General features: G+C 31.8%; 4 protein-coding genes across 10 annotated transcripts; 2 read left to right on the top strand and 2 right to left on the bottom strand.

The window, feature by feature from the left end:
- Window positions 1–1,499: 1,499 nt before the first annotated feature.
- Window positions 1,500–4,636, top strand: LOC131015441 (syntaxin-51-like). 5 transcript variants are annotated; one of them, XM_057943848.1, is made up of 7 exons: window positions 1,500–1,598; window positions 1,818–1,866; window positions 2,293–2,513; window positions 2,977–3,182; window positions 3,262–3,362; window positions 3,443–3,487; window positions 4,278–4,636. In XM_057943848.1, exons 3-7 carry the CDS (start codon window positions 2,296–2,298, stop codon window positions 4,407–4,409), a joined length of 702 nt encoding a protein of 233 aa, XP_057799831.1. In that variant the 5' UTR covers window positions 1,500–1,598; window positions 1,818–1,866; window positions 2,293–2,295; the 3' UTR covers window positions 4,410–4,636. The 5 variants fall into 5 exon arrangements, with proteins under 5 accessions (XP_057799831.1, XP_057799830.1, XP_057799828.1 ...); XM_057943847.1 differs by having other exon boundaries at window positions 1,818–1,920; XM_057943845.1 differs by having other exon boundaries at window positions 1,818–1,937.
- Window positions 4,637–7,715: 3,079 nt separating this feature from the next.
- LOC131015480 (early nodulin-93-like) lies at window positions 7,716–9,074 on the bottom strand. Its single transcript, XM_057943904.1, has 4 exons — window positions 8,909–9,074; window positions 8,710–8,771; window positions 8,290–8,365; window positions 7,716–7,889 (listed from the first exon to the last, which is right to left on the bottom strand). The coding sequence occupies exons 1-4, from the start codon at window positions 8,955–8,957 to the stop codon at window positions 7,801–7,803; spliced, it is 276 nt and encodes a 91-aa protein (XP_057799887.1). The 5' UTR covers window positions 8,958–9,074; the 3' UTR covers window positions 7,716–7,800.
- Window positions 9,075–11,410: 2,336 nt separating this feature from the next.
- On the top strand, window positions 11,411–15,000 carry LOC131015426 (cell division control protein 2 homolog A-like). 2 transcript variants are annotated; one of them, XM_057943820.1, is made up of 9 exons: window positions 11,421–11,491; window positions 11,665–12,287; window positions 12,365–12,549; window positions 12,750–12,870; window positions 13,070–13,243; window positions 13,601–13,764; window positions 13,893–13,980; window positions 14,067–14,120; window positions 14,586–15,000. In XM_057943820.1, exons 2-9 carry the CDS (start codon window positions 12,279–12,281, stop codon window positions 14,673–14,675), a joined length of 885 nt encoding a protein of 294 aa, XP_057799803.1. In that variant the 5' UTR covers window positions 11,421–11,491; window positions 11,665–12,278; the 3' UTR covers window positions 14,676–15,000. The 2 variants fall into 2 exon arrangements, with proteins under 2 accessions (XP_057799804.1, XP_057799803.1); XM_057943821.1 differs by lacking the exon at window positions 11,665–12,287 and having other exon boundaries at window positions 11,411–11,495.
- A 1,442-nt stretch (window positions 15,001–16,442) lies between these two features.
- LOC131015467 (histidine-containing phosphotransfer protein 4-like) lies at window positions 16,443–21,929 on the bottom strand. Of its 2 annotated transcripts, XM_057943889.1 has the most exons (8): window positions 21,659–21,912; window positions 21,513–21,583; window positions 17,785–20,319; window positions 17,272–17,402; window positions 17,099–17,167; window positions 16,949–17,020; window positions 16,720–16,792; window positions 16,443–16,628 (listed from the first exon to the last, which is right to left on the bottom strand). In XM_057943889.1, exons 3-8 carry the CDS (start codon window positions 17,842–17,844, stop codon window positions 16,608–16,610), a joined length of 426 nt encoding a protein of 141 aa, XP_057799872.1. In that variant the 5' UTR covers window positions 17,845–20,319; window positions 21,513–21,583; window positions 21,659–21,912; the 3' UTR covers window positions 16,443–16,607. The 2 variants fall into 2 exon arrangements, with proteins under 2 accessions (XP_057799872.1, XP_057799873.1); XM_057943890.1 differs by having other exon boundaries at window positions 17,785–20,648; window positions 21,513–21,929.
- Window positions 21,930–23,026: the final 1,097 nt, after the last annotated feature.

Raw genomic sequence — 23,026 nt, 5'->3', positions numbered from 1 at the left:
ATTATTTTTGGAAATATTATATTTTTAATTTTTATTTGTTACTTTATTTCATCTACTATAGATGATACAAATATATTTTTATTGTAATTTTTTATACTCGTATATATTTATTATATTTTTATGATTTATAGTTTTTATTTTTTAAAATACATTTGTAAGCTAATTTTACTTTATATGGCCATATTAAGTATGTAACAACATATTTTTTAATTAAATATGTAATAATATATTGTTTTTATGATCATAAATTATTATATATATATATATATAACTTTTAATAAATATAAATAAAATTATCAAAATATTAATATAGATAAGATTTATGATCATATATGGACTTTTAAAATATGAATTTATTTGTCTTTCTTTCGTAAATATTTAGACAACAAGTATAGAAGGTAGCCGAAAGTGGTACCTCCACCAGAAGACGTTATTAGGTTGGACATGGATGTGGCCCACCGGGATTTTGGCCGTCGTGTGAGGATCGGCTTCATTGCTCGAGATTCACGGGGCGCGATCGTTGCGGCGGGCTGCCAGAAGATCGGTTGTACAGCCACTACGCTGCTCGGGGAATTACATGCAATGCTGGTTGTTATTGGCTTTTGTTTAGCGAATGATATTGGTCCGGTGGCGCTCTACACGGACTCTCTCCTGGCGGTGTATTTACTTCATGTGTCCCATCACGAATCCAACTCCCTCTGTGACGATTCGGTTGAGGCTTTCGCGCATGCGCTGGATCATTTGGTGCTTGAGTTTCTTCACACCAGGCTAATCGAGCTGCCCATGAGCTAGCTCGCTTTGCTTTCGTGTGTGATGATGTAATGATCTGGAAAACGAGTTTTATAACATGGCTTTCGGATATTGCTCTCTCTGACATTTCTTAATATATGAGTACTTTTCTCTTAAAAAAAAGTATAAAAGAAATTTTAAACATTTAAAAATAATCAAGCCTTTATAACTTATATCTATATAATATATAATATATAATAACGACTACATATTATCGTAATTAATAACTTTTATTTTTAATTATGTTTCATACGTATATAGTTTCTAAAAATGATATGTATAAATGACATATCATATTTATGTATTGATAATTTTGAATGGATAATTAATAATTAATATTACGATGGCATAATTCATAACAATAAATGAATTTTAGTAATATTTTAATTGAATGCCATTTCTATAGTGGCATGTAATAAATTTATGAAGATTTACTTATATACAATTAATAATATATTGTGTTATATAAATGATATATTCTATATAATGTATGTGTATATATATATATATATATAGTATTAATCTAGACAGAACCGATCACATACCCACCGTGGGCAAGCGTAATGTGCCCACCATTGATGTGGCAATTTTAATTAGGAAAGATAACTAATAAATCTTACTCTAATTAAAATTATCTTACTATAATTACAATTGCCACATCATAGTGGGCACGTTATGCATGCCCACGGTGGATAGGTGATCGGTTCTGATAATCTAGATATTATAGTGTATGAACGTTCATTAATTTAAACATATATTGTAGATTGTAGATTTGTGGTGTAAACGCAATTGACGAAGCCGGCGGTCAGGTACGATCATTTTCGCCCGTCGCGTCCCCCTTTTACTGAAAATTCTCAAGAAATCCCTTTTCCTGAAAATTCTCGAGAGAAATCATATAATCGTTCTAGGTTTCGTGCAATTCCTGTCAGAATTTATCTCTTACGGGTTCGATAATTCAAAGAGTCGATTCTAATCACAAGGTCAAATAATAATCTCTTTCATTTTCTGTTGTATATGCAATTGAACAGATCACAGGTGTTTCAGCTGCGTTGCCGTTGAAATTTTGCTGGAGGGCCGGTATTGGTTGACTTCATCAGATTCTGAGGCTTTTTTTTTTTCACTCCGATTCAAGTTGGCCTCTTTATCAAGTAATTTAGCTCAATCAAGACTAGGTTTGTGAATTACTGGTGTTAGAACAGGTCAATACTTCTTATTAATAATGAAATTTTTTGTGTTCAATCCAATAGATGCAAGACTATCACGATTTCTTTTGTATGTCCATCTTGCTGTTATCTTTGAAGCTTTGTGCTCGTAATTATTTGAATTACATCTGTGAATTGCAATAAGTTTCGACTTTTTAATTGCAAAATCTTGGATGATCAATACCTACATGAGTATGAACGAGTATCTTGTAAAAAATTGTCTTGGATTTGATGTGATTTGTTGCATAACCTTTCTTGTATAGGTGACTCAGTTGTGAATGGTTTATTATCTTTTTCTCAGACAATGGCAGCTTCGGGTGACGCATGGGTAAGGGAATATAATGAAGCAATTAGACTTGCTGACGATATCACTAACATGATATCTGAAAGAAGTTCACTGCCACCTTCTGGGCCAGAAGCACAGCGGCATGCATCGACGACGCGGAGGAAAATTACCATATTGGGAACCAGATTGGATAGCCTGCAGTCTCTTCTACAAAAGCTTCATGGAAAGCAATCTCTGTAAGTTGTTTAATTGCTCTTTCTTAAAATTTGAAACTTATTGTAAGACTCAAATTAGGTAGTTTATTTTGTAGTATTATTTTCATCTGTCCCGATTTGCCTTTCCATGGTTAAACACACTTTAATTGCCTTCCTGTATTTCAACTTTGGCTTAATCTCTTGTAATGGTTCACATTCCAAGCCCTAAATGATTATCTAGTAGATAAATAACCGGTACGAATAGCAACCATAATTTCAGTCATGACTTGGGAGAATAACGTGGTATATTTATGAGCTTCCAATTGTTTTATCTTCCCTTTTTTATTTCTTTCTGCATTTGTGAACCACTATATAGTTTCTTAAATTCTATTTTTGTTTAAATACACTTTTTTATCACCAAGTTATTTGGTCTGACAGTAAAACTCCTGTGTTTGGGTTATGCTGATGTAGTACTTGGTTTCATCCTGCTTTCTTCTGTATGCAGGACAGAGAAGGAAATGAATCGTCGCCGCGACATGGTAAATAATCTGAGATCAAAAGTAACTCAGATGGCTTCCACATTGAGCATGTCAAACTTTGCTAATAGAGACAGCTTACTTGGCCCGGAGATAAAGCCTGCTGATGCGATGAGCAGAATTAGTGGCCTTGACAACCAAGGGGTTGTTGGTCTTCAAAGACAAGTCATGAGAGGCTAGTTTCTGTAGCTATGATCTTCAACTTCATTTGGTTTTCCCCTCTAATATTGATTCATATTCTTCTGACCCTGCAGAGCAAGATGAGGGTCTTGAAAAATTGGAGGAGACAGTCATAAGCACCAAACACATTGCACTTGCAGTGAATGAAGAACTTGATCTGCATACAAGACTGATTGTGGGTTTTCTTTTGTTTGATTTTGTAAACTATACTCATAGTGTGTTCTGATTATGAAGTTCATATCTGTTGATTTATAGGATGATCTTGACCAGCATGTTGAGGTTACAGACTCCAGACTACAGGTAAAAATTTGTATATCCACATTTCTGCTGTATTTTTTATGGTTGTTGTGAATTTACCTCTAATATTAAATCCTTTGCATAACATAGTACGTTGAAAATAATGCTTTCATCTCAGTTTGAAATGAGGTTAGGTGTAGCTCGTTCACTTTGATTTAATAGAATTATGAGAAAAAAATAATTAAATATAAAGTAATATTGGGAATACATGCTTTATAAGAGATTCTAGATTCTAGATGATATTTTTCTTAAATCCAACAATGTGCTTGTGAAAACAACACAAAAATCATGATACGCCAAGATGGTACCGTCATGTTGTAAAACTAAGGAGACGTTTACTTTGTGTGATATGATTGATGGATAAAATATAAGATTGAGCAGTTGAAGGATTAGATGATAAATCTTGTCCCTCATGGTAAATGCCCCCTCCCCCTTGGGGGCGTTTACTTTGGAGGATTAGTCTTGATAGATAAATATAGTAAGGCTAATCCCTTGTTTACTTAATCATTCAAGCTAGTTTTTCTTGATTCTTATCCCATGGAAAGGGTGGGATTGGAGAAATCTTACTCTTAAGGATAAAAATACTCAATCATACATATAATCAATCATGCAAAGTAAACACCCCCGAAAGGATTAGTTTAATCTGGAAGTAAGAGACTTCTGCATTTTGAAACCTGCATCTGTGTAATTGTAAACCTTTGTCTTCTTTCATCTCATCTTCCTCCCCTTATATTCTGCAAATCAACGAGGTTTAATTTTTTTTTCGTTGTTATCATTATTGTGAACTGAACAGCGAGTACAAAAGAGACTCGCAATATTGAACAAGCGGACTAAGGGTGGCTGCTCCTGCATGTGTCTGTTTCTATCAGTTATAGGGATTGTCATTTTGGTTGCTGTTATATATATGCTAGTCAAATATTTGTAAATTCGATCAAATATAGTTTCTCTATTTGCGCGTTTGTGTTTTCAAAGACGGCTATGATTTGTTGGTTAATGTTATGCTGTGTGGAAAGCTTTGTATGTATGTTTCAACTGAGACGAATACGGTTCTTGTATTGCTGATTAAGTGTATGGTTCCCAAATTTTGAGGCTTTGCACTGTAACTGTAAAACCTGTATTTGCAGCTTATGAACTCTTGTTGATTTTGGAGTATATTTTGCCTTCGGTTAGAACTTATCCTTTACTATCATAGTTCTGAATTTCCACTAATTTATTGCTGAATAAAAAAAACAGACTTCTTTTACATTGGATTTTGGTGAAAATTAATTTTATTCTGAATAAAGTACTAGTATTATTTAATATATAAAAGCATTATATTATGCATAAAAAAGCCTAATTTTGCTTGACATAATGTCATTATGTCAATAGTTAAGTACATCTTCTTTATTTCTTTATCTTACTTTTTGACAAATATATACAAACAAAAAATTACTTTCTTTCTACTATTATAAACTATTCATTTCTTAATATTCGTGTCCAAGCCTTTTAGCCTATTAAATTGGGATGGAGGGAGTAATATTTACATTCATCCATAAAAATTATAACAAAATTATCATTTATATTTTCAATTTCATTTACACTCGATATTTATAAAATATTAAATTATTTAACACATTAATTATAAACTTTTGTCATTCATACCGCATTACAATTTTCGTTGATTGATGATACAATACCTATTCTCAATTCAACAAGTCACAATTCCTTGATACCTATATAAAGAAAAGAATAATGTATACTTTAGTTGTCAACGAAAAAGAGTCTCACTTATCCTTTTTTTTTTCCACTAAAAGTATTCTTATTTTACTTTTTGAAATATCGCATTCTACATTTTCGCATATATTTAACTATAAATTATATTTTTATTCCATTTTTTAACTAATATTATATTTTTATGTACTAGCATTATCTCTATAAATTGTACATTTATTCTACTTACAACAACTTTAACAATTTTATTAAAATTCGTGTATAGCATGACACGAGACTCTTTTTTCGTGTGGATGGAGGTACTTATAAGTTATGTGAAAGAATTCAACTTTTTATGATATATTTATTAAAAAATAATAAGGATATAAATAAATATATTCTTTTTTAAAATGAAGATATAATTATTTGTGGATCATAATAACTTTAATGTAAATGACTTCAAAATGAAGATAGATAATTATTTGTTTATTAGTATATTGATTTTCCATTTTACGAAATGATTTAATAGAATGGAATGTTCAAGTAAGAAAATATAGTTATTGAATTAAAACGGATAAAGTATATAATAAAGTGGAATAAATGGTTCAAGACAATGTAAAGTTATTGTCAATTAATATAATCTTACTAGAAGCTTTATATTGATAGAGCATGACTATTTTTATTTTCTTACACCTTTTATAGATAATTTACTTCTTCAAGGAGAAAGTGAAAGTAATTAGATTGTGAACAACTTTGCGATTTTTGAAATCTTCAATTAATTTTCTCAATCCAAATAAATTTCATCATCACCATATATAATCCGGTCCTCGATCTTTTTCTCAACCCCCATTTCAACCCTATATATAACACCAAAAAAAAAATATTCAATTCCCATATATGATCATCATTGTTATAATTATTATTTGGTGCAAACATATTTACTTCAACCTATAGCTCTTCCCAGCAAACTAAAATCAGAAATGAAGCGTTCCATTTTGCCAGCTGCTCTTCTCGTTGTTCTCATTCTCTATACATGTAATATTATTTTTCCAGTTCAATCTCGCATTATATAATTATTCTTATTACATTTTTTTGCAAAAAGAAACTAATCCATTTAGAAATCTGCATATATTCTACGATTAATTATCTGTAAATACACAAAGTAAACTTAAATCTTGATTTTAATCAGTATTATTTTTTCGTCAATTAGTACATAAACTTTGAATTTTTCGGGATTTGGCCCTAATTACAATTCTGACAATATTTTATCTTATGCGGGCACTATAGTTTATTACATGAATGCTTAAATTTTACTCTCGTTTTCTTCTTCGTTATAACTAGCTTTATTAAAAAAAATGTATAATTAAATGTGTACAAAATTTTAATTCGGGTTGAATTCAAAAAAATCAAAGTTTTTATTTATTAATTAATTAAAATTTGAATATACTTTACTTTGTGTATTTATATACAATTAACCCTATATTTTTACTTTTATATAATTTTTTTTTGATAAATTATATAAGTAAACAAAAAAAATTCAAAGACTGCATGACGGAGGACTCGAACCTTTCTTCGTTACAACTAGCTTTATAAAAAAAGTGTATAATTAAATGTGTACATAATTTTAATTCGGGTTGAATTCAAAAAATTCAAAGTTTATTTATTAATTAACAAAAAATTGAATATACTTTACTTTGACGGAGGACTCGAACCCAATATTTCAGGTCTTGGACATTAACCTCTTACCGCTAAGGCCAACATACGCACACCACTTTTATATAATTCATTGAAGTTGGAGTTGTTCGTTGCAGGTAGCCTAACTGCAGCTAAATGTAAAGAAGAACTTCCTCCGACAGCAGAAAATTGCGACCCAAATAAATGTATGGCGGAGTGTAAGAAAAGGCACGGTGAGCTTGCCGCCGGGCGTTGTTTGGAAGTCGATGCATGTACTTGTGAATATGGCGGATGTAATAAAATACTTAGCAAATAATTAATGAATATACATCTTTTAATTTTATTTCATTAGGCTCCCCAATAAAATGGTGTTGTCAATTTAGTAATGCACTTGTAATAAACTTTTACCCACAAGTAACAATGTTATATATATGTAATGCCTCGTAATTTATATATTATTTTCTTTCTCTTTATGAAAATTCGCAATTAATCGCTTATATTTTTATTGTATAGAGGTGCGTTTACTTTGATGGAATAGGAAAGAAAAAATATATTTTTACCTATTTCCATTATTTTCAAATGTTTATTATGATAAAAAGTTCTTTTCGGATATGATGGAATGTGTGTGTGTATATATATATATAACGAATATACACGCAATGAAAGAAATCTCAATCGTGATTCTACTTTAAAAAATTATGTATAATAAAATTTAGTATTTTCTAATATCACATTTTTTTTGTGAGGGGATTCTATCACATTTATTTGTCTCTGATCAATGATCATGTCACACTTTTTAATAAATCTATCCATGTGAGAATTTTATATACTTTTTTTAAAAGTGAATTTAAAGAATAGACAAACTGTGTATACATATAAATTCAAATTTAAAAATATATTAAATTATAACAATTGTTTTTTGATTTTTTTACATGAAAAAATAACACGTACAACTAGTTTCTACGATAGCGAGCATCGGCATTTTTCCTTGCTCCCTCCAAGATAGTCTTGTCCGCAGCAATGAAGTAGGCTGCTATAGACGCTGCAATTCATCCAACAAGATAATTTCCGCATGAGATTTCATAGTATTATATTTTTTGCATCATATATTATGTTTTATTATTAATTGTTAGCGTATTTAATCAGGGAAATCATATCGTTGTATGCACTCACAATAGATAAATCAAACTAGAATTTGAATCATTTACTAAATGTGAAAAGGAGGGTATAGTATATAACTAAAATTCCAACGTATATGCTTAATTATAATGATGAAAACCTTAAAATATTTTAGCTAGACACATTACTAAACCGGAAAAGTAAAAAATAAAATTAAAATACAGCTTTTTCTATATGGGAATTTGAAGTATGATTTGTTTATTATTTATTCTGATAATTGCTAATATAGTATTAAAATTATTGGAAAATGTATAAAATTATACCAGAAGATATGATGAGAGCTTGACCAGTGTAGTTCAGATTTGCTTTTGCCCAAGGAATTGTACGAACTGCAACTAACTGAAATCACATAATCAGAAATACTCCAATACTCGCGGTCAGTCGGTCTATAAAATTGGGTGATGAAATATTCTTTTTTTTTTCTTTTTTTTGTAGACAAATCATTTAGTACTAATTATGGAGGTTGCTATTTTTAGTTATCGTTATATATTGCAACTGTTTTAATGTAAGATCAATCATCATAATTATTTTATTACGCAAAAACATACTATAAGTATATATATTACAAGTACTTTAACTTTTTTAGTAGGAGAAAGGGATTACAATATTTAATTGTTCTTCATCATGTAGGTTATGTATCTGTATATATTATTTTTTAAAAATATATAATTATGTAAACTTACAGTAGGAATTGATGTAGCAACGCCTGCGATAAATGCAGATTTGAATCCAGCGATAGCACTGGCTGAAAATTGACACAATTATTTACACTTTCTGAAAAAAGAGGGAATTTGCTATACAAAATTAAATCAAATCATGACAAATTAAGATAAAATGTGAAAAGAAAATGTATTTGTTGTAATAAATAAATAGAACACATACCTTGGACACAATTTTGAGCAGAAATTTGATTTTCTCTAGATGATCCCATTGTTTACTGGCGTTTAAATAAGTTAATTTCCTCTGAATAAGTTGTAATAAAATAAGTATAATTCACCAAAAAATGGAAAAAGAAAAAAAAAGTAAGAAGCACTAAAAAAATATAGTTGGAGAGGTCGCTTGCCTTCATTTATACTTTGACCAGAAATTCAATGAATGGTCCTGCGTTATTTGCAAGGACAACAACCTCTCATAGCCTTTTCCCAAATTTTGTATTTTTTATATATCGAATTATATATCAAATGTGTCATGCAAATGTGATATTACAACATATACATAAAAGTATTGAGAACCATACGTTCTAATACTCCTTTTCGAATTCTAATACATTATATGGGTAGTTGCGCCCATAATTGCGCTAAAATACACGAACTTTTTTATTTTTATGGTTTTACACGTGAACTTAAAATTATGCCTCTAAATATATGAATTTACACATGATGAAAATTTTCGACGAATGACTCATTGATATAATTTTATATTCTTGTACATAAATTTACCTTATGTTCAACTACGTCATTTACGAAGACTTTTATTTAAACCACGCTGACAATTCCGACTTCTACCTTAATGTTTATCAATGTATTTGAAGACAAACTTTTAAGTTCATATACAAAACTAAAAATATATAAAAGTTCATATCTAATCATTCAGATCGAATAGAAAATAAAATGTACTACTAATTTTGTAAGTTTAGATTTCAAATAGGGTGTTGTCAAAAAAAACAAAAAAAAGAATAGATAAACTTTCATTAATGGTTATTGAATAACAATGGAAATAAGTACCCGAGGCCCAAATATGACCCATTACTTTTCATGGGCCTTGTGTACTAATCTTGATTTTTCAATGCTATGAGTAGCTTGATGCTCTTTAAAAGTTTATTTAAATGTATTGAGCACTAAAAATAATATTATCCACGAATCCATATAGTAAATTTTGTTGGGGTGTGGTGGACAAAAAATTAATTGGATAAAAAATATTATTTTGCAGAAAAAATCACATGCAAATGAACAGCAGAAAAATTATTATAAGGGAGAAAGTCAGAATGCTTTAATAAATAATTATAGCATATATCAATATCATACAAAACGACACTAATATTATAGAACAACTTCCCTTCATGTTCGATCTCCAAAAAAAAACTTCCCTTCATGGTCAGCGCCATTGTGTAGTCATATAAATATCCAATAATAATAATGTGTTTTAATTTAAATACAAAATTTGATCCAGCAAATTATGATTTATTTGACTATGATTACCTCAAAAGATGAAAGTTGTGACGTATGCAAAACGTGTACTTATAGTTACGAGCGCCTTTATTTCCGGCCGACATAATAAATTATGATTATCTCCAAAAAAAAATATGGTTTTCATTACTAATGGTCTTCTAAATTATTTAACACCCGAGCAAAATTAAAATAAAGTACAAACACTCCACGGCAAATCATGAAGGATCTCTCACATGCATAAATACGTGTACACATGAGTAATGTAAATATTATGGAGAAAATATTATTTCATCCGTCCGCGATATCGTTTTCACATTATGGACGGCGTGAATTTTTAAAAAAATAGTGGATAGTAGTGAATATGTACTGCGTGAAGTTTGAGTCTCATTATTGTTGTGAGTGGAAGTTTGTGGACCCCACTTCTATAAATGAAAGTGAAAACGATATTGCGGACGGATCGAAATGGCAAATATGGAAACCATATCACGGACGGAAAGAGTATATATATATATATATTTTTTTTTTTAAATAATTGTTTTATATTGTATGTATATATTGTAATTAATAACTATATTTTTAGAGCTCGTTTACTATCTGGAATAATGTATGATATACTTGAGTAAGATATTTATTAATTTATTAGATATCAACATCATATTTGATAAGATATATAAAAATTGTGTTATGTTATCACACAAATATAATACAGAATAACAAAAATATGAATACTAAATAACGAGTAATTAATTTATAGAAGAGTTTCATTTTTTTTTACCAAACAACATATTATGGTATTGTTGTATTTATCTCGCTCTTATCATGTACAACAAACGAATCTTTTATATTTAAATTCTATTTCAATTTTTGATGTGTTTATGAACATGTATTTTAGGTACGTTCAGTCGATCGTTAGCTATCGGAAGATGAAATGATATGTAAAAGCATTAACAATATTGATAATATAAATCTTAATTTATAATTTGGCACATGTTGGGATACAATATATGAAATTATATTTGTCTTTAATAATTAACATGCATGTGTATAAAATAAATAATTAAAATTGCTAAAAGGTTAAAAAAATAAAAGAGAAAAGAAAAAGCAAAGAAAGTGACTTGACTTACCTTTGGTCAAAACGTTCAACCAATGGATGAATTGTAAAATGGAAAAAAGATAAATAAATTAAAAGAGCAACCCTATATGAAAGCTCTGTCTCGGGAAATTGCAGTAAACTCAGCCCATTCCCTCCTTTTTTTCACTCCTCTCTCTTTCTCTCTCTGCAATTAATCGATCTCTGGTACGTAAAAACGCCATCATTTCTCGAGTTTTTGTTCTGCTTGATTTTGCATTATTTGCATTTAATCAAAATGCAACTCAGTTAACTGTGTTTTTTTTTTGTCGCATCACCTGATTATTTTAATGCTCGTATGTGTTTTTTGTTTTTTTATTTACTTGCTTTTGACTGATTAGCTCTGATCGATCTCGTTCGCGTATCTTAGCTGGAGAATTGGTGGATGCGACGGTGATTCATACCAATCGGTTGTTGTTTACTGAATTGAGTATTGATTTGCGGTTGATTTGTGCAGTTACTTTAATTTTGCTTTAATTTCTGGAAATGAGGAGAATGCATGTTGATTTTACTAATTTTGGTTCTGTTTTGGTAGTTTCTAGGGCCGGAATTTTACTTGTGACGTGAATCAATGCCATATCGGTTTGTTGTTTTACTAGCATTGTATGCTGGATATCTACATTGGATAGGAATTTGTTTCATGATGGTATATGTGTGATTGGCTGGTTGAAATTGATTTAAAATCACGGATCTAGGCGATTATGCAAATTTGAAGATAGTTTAGCTACTATAGTTGACTTCAGCGCTGTTTTCCTAAGAATTGTATGATATTTAGTAAACTTCGTCGATCAAGTAGAAATATCCATGAGATGTGCTACTTTTATTATCAAATTTATTTGTGTTACACACCGGTAGATATAGTGCTGATGTAGCTTGTGCATTGTGTCCTGACATTTCTTTTTGTCCTTCCGTTCATGTTCTGGCGACTGACCATGAATAAAATCAATGGTGACAGATGGAGCAGGTAAATTTCGTTCGCCCTAATATCTGTATTAATAATGTAACGTAATGAGTTCTGATATTTTGTGATTTACGATGCAGTATGAAAAAGTGGAGAAGATTGGCGAGGGAACATATGGAGTAGTATACAAAGCTCGTGATCGTGTAACTAATGAAACCATTGCCCTGAAGAAAATCAGGCTGGAGCAAGAGGATGAGGGGGTGCCAAGCACTGCTATCAGAGAGATTTCTCTTTTAAAAGAGATGCAGCATGGAAATATTGTAAGGTACGATCAAAACACAAATGGTTTGGCTGCATAGCACATTAGAGCGTCAAAAATGAATATTGCACGGAATGTTCTCTTTCGTCCATATGATATTATGCTTTAGATAACCTTAATGAAATCCAATCGCTTCAATATACAATCTACCTATCTCTGATTTCCAGGATTCATGCACTAAACTTCCTCTAATGCTTGGGTTGCAGGTTGCAGGATGTGGTGCACAGTGAGAAGCGTTTGTATTTGGTATTTGAATACCTGGACTTGGATTTGAAGAAACACATGGATTCTTGTCCAGAGTTCTCACAGGATCCTCGTCTGATAAAAGTGAGTGACTTCAATCTGCCTTATCCTTTATCTATGGAAGACTGCTAGATTTAAAAGTTAAATTTCGAACCATGCAAGCATACTAGAAAGAATGTATGTGTGTGTGTGTATTTACAAAATTATAATAATTCATACAGTGTTGTGAATAGTCTTTTGTTTGCAAATTGATATTATCACTAAGTTGACTTCACTCTTACAGACGTTTCTGTATCAAATACTATGTGGAATTGCCTATTGTCATTCTCATCGTGTTCTTCATCGAGACTTGAAACCTCAAAACTTGCTAATAGATCGGCGTACCAATGCACTGAAACTTGCAGACTTTGGACTGGCCAGAGCATTTGGTATTCCTGTCAGGACATTTACACATGAGGTAGATGCTTCAAAACTTGATACTATATTTGCAGGATTTTCTACCTAAATAATAATTTTTAACTGCCTTGATTGTGTAGTTTCTATTTGTGACTTGTGAGAATTGTTTCTGATCTTCCAAAACATGACTACATGACAAACCCAACGTTTGCGAACTGCTTCATATTCTATCTGTGCTCCTGATATGACCTTATTCCTTTCCAGAGTCACCGGCTGTATATCTCAAACAAAATTGGTCTGGATGTTTCGCATAATAGTATATATGATCATCTTAAACCTGACTCAAGAAAGGATCTCTTACAAACTGGCCAATAAATTGTTTCCTTTTCTTTCTCTCAACCATCAATCTCTTTGGCAGGTTGTGACTCTATGGTACAGGGCTCCAGAGATTCTCCTTGGTTCGCGGCACTATTCTACTCCTGTTGATGTGTGGTCCGTTGGCTGTATATTTGCTGAGATGGTAAACAAGCAGGCATTGTTTCCTGGGGACTCTGAAATTGATGAACTCTTCAGAATTTTTAGGTGATACATGTGGAACAACAAATCATTTTTCACAATCATCAACTTTTCCTTCCACTACCGAGTTTCATCTTTTGTAATAAGATTCGTACCAGAGTTACATATTTATGCTGTGTATTAACGTAATGAAGGGTCATGGGCACCCCAACTGAGGACACATGGCCTGGAGTAACATCCCTGCCCGATTTTAAATCATCATTTCCAAAGTGGCCGTCCAAGGTGATTAGTGTATATCTTTACCTTTTCAGTTTCTTTCTTTGAAACTATCAGAATATTCAAGTTTTAATTGATATCTCTATATGCAGGATCTGGCAACTGTGGTACCAAATCTTGATTCATTTGGCCTTGACCTCCTTCGTGTAAGTTCGTTTCTATTGAAGAATTTTCTAGAGTCATCTAGAGTTCGCAAAGAGTACTTAGAATCATTCTTGTAAAGAAGTTCTGAGTTTCTCATTGAGTTGCTTAGAACGATATTAATATAAAACTTCTTCATATAGTATTAGAACTTCAGATGAAGATTACATCACTTAATCCTTCATTTCTACCATATATTTGTTTTGCATTAGAGTGGTTTGCCTTTGCAAATCACCGGCATGCAATTTTTCAACATTCATTTTTTATTTTAAAAGTTTAATTTTCACCAGCTTTACATAAGAGACTGGCAGCCTGACTTATTCTTTTACATAAGAGTAGTCTGTACAATGATTCTATTTTAGTTGATCGTTGAAAACAGTTTTGCACGTGGCTGACACAGTGTGCATGTTTTACAATCAAAGAAAAGATAGTGATGTTAAGACAATTCATGTATTGTTTCTCTCTTGCAGAAAATGCTGTGCTTAGATCCTAGCAAAAGAATCACGGCAAGGGCTGCTCTTGAGCATGAGTACTTCAAGGACATTGACTTTGTCCCTTAATACGGTATTATCCTCATCCCGATGCAAATGTATATTTATTATGTGCATCTGTGAGGTTCTAAGTTATCAGATATGAAACGCATGATATCCGGGTGAATCGGGTGATGTTACCTCCCTGTTTTTGGTTTCTTGGGTGTGCTTCGGTTGTTGTTATGGGCAAAGCAATTCCGGACTTAACAGTAGCTCGTTCTTTCACTTGCTTATCGCCCTCCTTCTGTGGTTGCTTCATTTTTGTCGGGTTCGTTGTAGGATCGGGTTGTTGTAAGACATTTTAGATTTGGCTTGCTCTTTATAGTAGATGTTATGGTGTGCTTTTGGTTGCTTATTCAAGTGTTACCTTTGGCATTGTTTCAACGTACTACTTTATAAGCTATGTTTTTTTGGGGTGATTTGTTTTCCTTTTTTGTTTATCTAGAATACTAGTATTAGTATTATGCTAAAAGGACTATTAGGGACTGACTGTGAAGAAAGAATTTGAATTTGAATTTGAATAGATTTGGTAATAATAACTGCAAAGCTTGAGTACTACTATAAGCCATTTTTATTTTTTACTAGTGTTAAAAACCTGATTTGTATCTGAAAAAGATGTGAAAAACTACTTTAATGGGATAGAATTACATCTTTATATCATGGAATTAATAAATTTATATACCTATTATAAAAGAGGTTTGTTTTACAAAATTTAACTTTAATGTGTATATTTATCTGCTACTATCATGGAAGTGTGTATAGTAATAAAATTTGACTATACATGTAATATCCTAACTTATTTTCATTGTTGAAGGACTCTTTAATAATTCAATATATATTGTACCTTAGTACAAGATAATAATGATAATATGTATCTATCTTTTACATGTATATTTGTTGATTAAATCTTTTGCGCTGCATTTATTTTGCACGTCTCAAATCCAACTTATAAATGAATTCAATAAATATACAAGCTCACGGGCAAGGAGTGATCGTAAATCGGATTTCAAAAGTTTAAACTTGAACGGTTAATTGCAACCCAGTGACAAATTTATTGATTTTGTGTGGATGAGCTGGCTTTATGTATTCTTTTGAGATCGACAACTCTTATTCTATGTATTTTCCTCGATTCATCTCTTTTAGAGTTAAATCATAATGGAATAGTTCTGATTCAATTATTCTTCCCTTTTCCAGTAAGTTAACGTTGGGCCTTCACAAAAAATGCCTTTGAACCATATTACTTTATCATTGAAAGAAACTTTTACATCATGCGGAATGGAATATGTGAAATGGGCCATCACGGTATTTATGTGATCTCAATTGAATAACGAAGTTTCTCGAGTCCGAAAATCCATGTTTAGATATTTATAAACTATTCGTCCATTAAAAAATTCTCTTTTTATTATTTTGAAACGTTCGCAAAAATTAGTCCATTCTCATTTTTGATAACTTTATATCACACGGTGAACTATTTTCTCCATTCAGAATATTATTATTATTATTATTATTATTATTATTAAATGGGATATTTTCTCCATTCGTAATATATTAATCATTTTTATTAAAATTTGTGCCATCCTCTTTTAAGACTATTTTTTGTGGACGGAGTAAAGTATTAGAATCGGCTTATCCAATTGAAAGTAGGATCTTTGTCAAGTTGATACCGGACAAATGAGACTTCAACAATTTATTCTAGACTGTTTAAAACCCCTTTGTTAAATATAATTACGATAGCAATTTCAATTATGTGAAGAAGAGTTAAATTTAGAGATCGGAGCATCTAAACCAACACAAGAATGTACGGAAACTGATCATCCGTATTCATCGAGTCAAAAGTTATTTCATTCTACAAAAAGCAACATTCTCTTATATATTCAAAAGTTTTTACATTCTACGAGTAGAAACTAACGTTCATTCACTTATTTGGCATCATCGTCGTTCCTCCACTTCCACGTAGGCGAGTTAACGAGCTTCTCTTACAAGCTGAAATTACGACAAGAAAAAAAAAAATATATCAACGTTTAATTTGTAGGTATATACATGTATATATACACAAACGCACAACGATGAAGACCTGAAAATAGTTCTCAAGCTTCCTCTTGAGTGCTGCATGCTGTTGTTTCACCTCTTGGAATGTTCTCACGCACCTACAATAATAGCTTATACATATTATAACTCTAAATTAAAAAAAAATAGAAATAATTAAATTCCCTACCAAAATGGTGTGATATTATAAAATATGGGCATACATCTCAAGTGTTAAAGTTGGCATGTATACATGAGATAAGGGAAACAAAAAATACCCATCGATGTTCTCAACTTTGCAGTATTCTTGAAATTGTGTGCATTCCTTCTTCACTTTTTTGGCACCAATGCTGCAGATACAAACCAAATATGATCAAATAAGCACTGTAAAAAATTAGGAAAATAAGACAATGGTGTCGTATACGTACCTAGAGCTGCTACCCTTGTACTGATGCATAATATTATCCAGTTTCTCGAAGTCCCATGGAGTATTTTCTCTGAACCGAGCACAAACATTAGGAAATAACAAAATTCAACGAGGAAAATTTCTCTTAGTGATACTAGTAAGGTAGAATCTGACGATGATATTTTTATGACTTACAGTGTCAGTTCTATGTTTCGAATAAGGCGGGCCGAGTCCGTGTAAAATAGCTTGACCACTTCTTCCACAAAGTTGGGGTTAGCTTCATCTTGCAAATCTTCCAATTGAAGGAACTGTTCATCAAGGTATCCCTGAGAGAGAAGCAACACTTAGTTAAGGAGGCAGAAATGATATTGATAATGAGAAATAGAAGGCATATCAATACATCACCTTCAAAGTTATTGATCAATTATATATCTGCAGTTCTCGAAAGACTGTTATTTAAAATGCCCGAGAATTTGGATAAAAGCGCTACAGTTCTTCAAGATTGTATTAAGAGGAAAATCTTATGGGGATGGTTTCCTCTTTTAGGAATTTTATATGAAAGGTCGTGATAATATACTAAAACAAATTCATTTGAATAACAACTTCGTATAGTTCCAAATAACTTCATACGATTCAAATGTGATGGGCTAGAAACACTGCCAAACTTCGTTAAAGAAAATATTTTTCTGTGGTAAAGTAGAAACTAACCTGACTGAATAGAGCGTTTCTCATGTAGGAAGCTTGGCATTGCAGTTGATTACTCTCCATTGTATAAAATAAGAAGAAATAGCACAAAGCAAGTGAAAAATAAAATAGATGGGATTTCTGGATGTGATAGGAAAAGAGCCTAAGGTTGCATGCGTTTATATAGGTGAGAAAACTAGATGCATAAATGGAGAAAAAGATCTAAGGAAGGCCCCCAATTTCCATGTGTACTTTTTGTGTATGTATTATCTTGGTTTCAAAACATTGTAACATCTTGCAGTTATTTTGAAATGTCCAAAAAACATTTGAAAGCATATTAAAAATTATGCAAAATACAGCATCGCTCTATGTGATTAGGAAACATTATTAACTTAACATGTTCAAAAAACATAGCTTGGATGTGTTAAAGAAGTATAGCTTTAACATGTTCAATAGTAAGACATAATTTAATGAAGAGCTATCCAATGACATAGATAGATGGAGACATTGAGCTCAATAATGACTAAATTTTTTCATGGACCAACCACATCTAATATCTTACACTATGCTATAGTTTCCATAATCAGGATTTTTTTTATGTTTTGACTATTTAACCTCAGATATATAAATCCTACTAATATTAATAAGATTACTTATTGCTTATACATATATTGTAGTATTGATTGGTATTTTACCACCAATGGACATTTACTTTGTGTGATAGGATAGATAGACAAACCATATTATTGAAGTATTTTGAAGGATTAGATGATCAAACAAGTTGGAAATTAATGAATCTATCAAAGTATATAGCAGCTTAACTTATATTTTTCTTATCAAATCCTATCACTGAAAGTAAACACCCTCAAGAATATCAAGTAGTGGTGTCAGACTTAGAAATGAAGAAACTGTGCGAGTGAGACACACACACACACAATATTCTCTTACAGCTGAGGTTTTTGTCATCCCGGCACATTCTAACATGTGTCCCTTCACCATTAAAGGTTTTAATGTCCTGGTCCCTTCTTGCTCACCTCCAAAATCCCCATGATACCACACAACACACACATGTGAACGTACACAACATTCGAAGAAAAACTATGCAGTAATCTCTCTTCTAAACTCACTGAATTGGAATCTAATTCATGTATTTCTTACATAGGATCTAATTACATATAAATGGTTAACTCAATTGATAGTTTTGGCAGAAAAAGGGAAATATATTACCCAATGGTACAAATATTGACACTTTGCAAAATATTGATGCTTTGAGATAGCCAAGCCAAGACCAAAAAGTACAAGCTGTTAAAGATATACATTTCAGCATAATTAGTGTGCTATAAGTGAATTTAAACGTTAGAACGATGATTCTTGATGGCCAATCATGAAATGATCGTGGATGCTGTAAGAGAAACTAGAAAGACGCAATGACAAAGACCTGAAGGAGTTCTTATCCTCATCAAACTTTTCTGACTCAGTCGCTTGTTTATAATTGGGATACCACTTTTAGCTCATATAACTTTCTGTAACTTTTGCCAGAAAATTAGGATACCTTGTGTGCCACTTCCAAGGGATCAATGAAAATATCACAGTTTCTCTACTCCACCAGGCCCCCCTCCCCTTGTACTGTTTCACTGCCCTAATTTCTTAATACAGTATTTAACACCAAACTTCACTAAACACGATCACTAGCGTCCATGTATACTTACATGTCATACAGCTGATGCATAGCCATATTTATGTGTAATGTGAAATACAATAAGTGGTCGTTTGGTTCGAGTAGAGGAATGGAAAGGGAATGGAATCAAATAAAGGGGTGGAATGGTAACAATAAACATTACTTTTATTGAGTGTTTGGTTTAACAATGGAAATGAATCATTAGTAAGAGATTCCCTTTCTTTTGTTTCCCCTCTATTTTGAGGGGTAACAAATTGGGTGATTGGATCACCCTTAAGTAAGGGTAATGGTTACCTTATTATCCAAACCAAATAATGAGTAATGGATTCAATTAATTGATTCCCTTTCCAACCTCCAAAAACACTCAACCAAACATGGGCTAAGACTGAAACAAATAAGGATGAATTATATTTATGGCTCCACGAAAAACTATTGCTGATTTTCAGAACCAGCACATAATCATCCCTAGTAATTGATGAGCAGACATGAACAAAGCTTAAAAAAGATGTAAACCTAGCCTACAGTCAATAATAAGTGAAGACAGTCCAAATTTGTCCAAGCTGTAAAACTCCCCAAAAAGATTCTGTATTTGGCTCGGGTAGTGGTAGGCTGGTAGCATAGATATTTCACATTTCTAAGCAACAAACCAATAATTAACAGGAGGAATAAACTACTAAAATGAGGAATCCAGGAAGGGATGAAAACTGAAAGAAATAATAAAAATAAATAAAAAAAACTCACCAATGATTAGAAAGAGAGTGCATTTACCTTTGAATAAGCAGCCTGCAATCCTTATCAGCATTGCAGCAATCCCACCATAAGGTGCAAAGTGAAAGCAGGGTTCAGAGATGTTCCATGAATAATTAGCCCATGAGCAGTCTCTGTCCACGTGTTGATGTGGATGAGAGTGGTCACAAAACCAGCTTTTTTAAAGAAACAAATGCTTTCAGGCATCCATAAGAATGTGATTTTCACTCTATACAGACAGATGGGATTCTCTTTTCCTATGTGTTGTGATAAGGAACCCACTGAGGATATGATAATCCTCACAAATGCACAACGTCATTCCACAACAAAAGTAAATATGAAAAGAAGTATTCCTTTGCATCCAATAAGCTACCAAACCTTTAAACCCCAAGCTACTGTAAATGATGTTTCTTTGGAGCCATAATCATGTTTCAGCATGCTCAAACCTCCTCCTCTCTCGATTCTAAGCATATGCAAAACAAAATCGGATACATCATATTTGGGCCTCAGATTTTTGGGACTCAAATCTACATATATTTGCTTGCATAACTCTTGTGGCATGGTGAAGGATTGTATTAACATGATTCACATTCAAAGAAAGTCATAGAATATTAGAAATTCAATCATCTGCATAACAATTTCACATTACACACTCAAAGATTCTCATAATAGCAGGCAAGTAGGTGATGTACAGTATGTCGGTACTCTCTACCTAAAAACATCAATATCCAACCTGCTTCTCACACTAATATGGCTTCATTTCTCCACCAAATTATTCACCGATTCGAACAACTTAAATATAAGCAATTAAACCAAAAATATATGCTAGAAAAAAACTCAACTCTTCAGCAAATCAAATATGTGACGAAATATAGGCTGGAAAAAATTCTTCAAATCAAATACTGAGATTATATCACAACAAAACCAAAAAATCAAACTCACGATAATAAATTTCAAAAGGCAGGCAGCATAATCGTCATGAATTTAACCAATTAATGATTTCTTCGAACCAAATATGAGATTAAATCACAATGAAACCAACGAAACAAACTCAGGAGAATAAATTCCAGAAAGCAGACAGACAGCATAATCGTCACTCATGAATTTAACCAATTCAATTACACACAAAAACGCGTTCCCCCTAAAACCTACAACAGAAGAATATCCACGCAATGAGCGGTCAAAATGAGCATATATGACTTTATACTCATTCGAAATAATATTTACTATTTTCCCCTTCGCATCAACAACAATCTCGTCATCGTAAACCGAAATTCAGCTAAACAAAAATCGTGTCACCTACTATTGAGCTACAATAATCACTTACCGTTCACACAAGTGATTACAGTCGTCTTCGCAAAAATACCAGCTCCTCGGCGAAAATTTTAGCATGAAAACCTAAAAAGTTGCAGATTCTACGGTAATGATGATACTCGATTACATTTACAATAAAAAAAAAAAACGACATTCAACCGGTGATTTAACTTTGGTGAAGAGAAATCGGCTGGTGTTACGGATCGATAGATCGGCTGTTGTTGATGAATGAAATCGAGAGCTTCGATTTGTTGCTGCTTTCTTAGGGAAATGGACATTGTAATTAGCATATCCAGCATGAAACTTTCGTGATATTGTATCGCGTGTTCTACGATTTCAGATGCAGCAAAATAGGATTTAGTTTGCCAGTGTGCTGTATGCATGTATAGCTTTATACCCAAACTAATTTCTTTCATATTCCATGTTATATTTTCCCCTTTGGATTTGCCGCCGAAGGTTTTAATAAGGTCTTTCAAGCGTTTAGGTTTTATTTTTGTTTATTTGTTTGAATAAAATTTCGATTTCATCATTATCCCGAGCTATCACAAAACTAATGACTACACATAATCACAATTAAATAATTGAAATATTGATACTATAATGGAATTGTCCCCAACTACACATAACTATAAATAATTACCCGAGCTATCACAAAACTAGTGAAAGACTCTCGAATTCCAAGTATCAGTTATAAAAATATCATGTGTGGCTCGTCATAATTTTTTTTAAAAGATGATTAATAATAATTCTCTATTTTTATCTTTGGTGATTTGAATCTTCGATCTATCATGTGGCTCACTATAATATTAATATATATATATATATATATATATATATATTAAAAAAAGGGCATGAAACAGTGTTGCTTAAGCTTTCTGTGATTGACAATTGGGAATATCTTTATCAAAAAATCGAATGTGTAGAAATTGATTCTAATACTATACTATATTTTTTTAAAAAAAATACACAAGATGATAAATGTATAATTGAAATAAAAATATTTAAATATATTGGGAGAGTTGCACGCCCTATTGCTTGAATTGGGTTCTACGTTGAGAATGGTTTGGGGCAGATCGAGGATTTTTAAATTGGGGGTACGAAAAAATAATCTGATAAACTTAAATGTAAAAAATACTCCCTCCGTCCCCAAAATAAGTTCCTCTTTGGGGACGGCACGAGTTTTAAGGAAAATGGTAAAGTGTATTGATAATGGAGATAAATATGTTATAATTAGTATTGGGAGTGGTGAAAAAATGAAAAAAGTGTTAGTAATTAGTATTGGGAGTTGTGAAAAAGTGAAAAAGTAAGAATAAATAAAGTATTATTAGTAGTGGGGTAGTTGTCCAAAAATAAAAAGAAAGAAAGATGAACTTATTTGGGAGACGTCCCAAAATAGAAAAGGAGGAACTTATTTCAGGGACGGAGGGAGTATTTTAGTGTTAAAAATAGTACATTCCAAAATATTTTCCAAACAAAAAAAAATAAAAAATACATAACTATCTTATTTATCATCCAAATAAATTTGAA

This window comes from Salvia miltiorrhiza, chromosome 3 (assembly GCF_028751815.1).
Source record: "Salvia miltiorrhiza cultivar Shanhuang (shh) chromosome 3, IMPLAD_Smil_shh, whole genome shotgun sequence".
NCBI classification, from domain to species: Eukaryota; Viridiplantae; Streptophyta; class Magnoliopsida; order Lamiales; family Lamiaceae; genus Salvia; species Salvia miltiorrhiza.
This window is presented reverse-complemented; position numbering and strand designations above follow the sequence as displayed.

Coding starts and splice junctions, on each gene's coding strand:
- LOC131015441 (XM_057943848.1), top strand. CDS start 2,296: ATGGCAGCTTCGGGTGACGCATGGGTAAGGGAATATAATGAAGCAATT. Junction 2,514..2,976: donor CTTCATGGAAAGCAATCTCT/GTAAGTTGTTTA, acceptor TTCTGTATGCAG/GACAGAGAAGGAAATGAATC. Junction 3,363..3,442: donor ATCTGCATACAAGACTGATT/GTGGGTTTTCTT, acceptor GTTGATTTATAG/GATGATCTTGACCAGCATGT.
- LOC131015426 (XM_057943820.1), top strand. Junction 12,550..12,749: donor CAGCATGGAAATATTGTAAG/GTACGATCAAAA, acceptor CTTGGGTTGCAG/GTTGCAGGATGTGGTGCACA. Junction 13,244..13,600: donor TCAGGACATTTACACATGAG/GTAGATGCTTCA, acceptor TCTCTTTGGCAG/GTTGTGACTCTATGGTACAG.
- LOC131015467 (XM_057943890.1), bottom strand. CDS start 17,844: ATGGAGAGTAATCAACTGCAATGCCAAGCTTCCTACATGAGAAACGCT. Junction 17,021..17,098: donor TACAAGGGTAGCAGCTCTAG/GTACGTATACGA, acceptor TTGTATCTGCAG/CATTGGTGCCAAAAAAGTGA. Junction 16,793..16,948: donor AAAGTTGAGAACATCGATGG/GTATTTTTTGTT, acceptor CTATTATTGTAG/GTGCGTGAGAACATTCCAAG.
- LOC131015480 (XM_057943904.1), bottom strand. CDS start 8,957: ATGGGATCATCTAGAGAAAATCAAATTTCTGCTCAAAATTGTGTCCAA. Junction 8,772..8,908: donor TGCTCAAAATTGTGTCCAAG/GTATGTGTTCTA, acceptor GTCAATTTTCAG/CCAGTGCTATCGCTGGATTC. Junction 7,890..8,289: donor AGCTCTCATCATATCTTCTG/GTATAATTTTAT, acceptor GATGAATTGCAG/CGTCTATAGCAGCCTACTTC.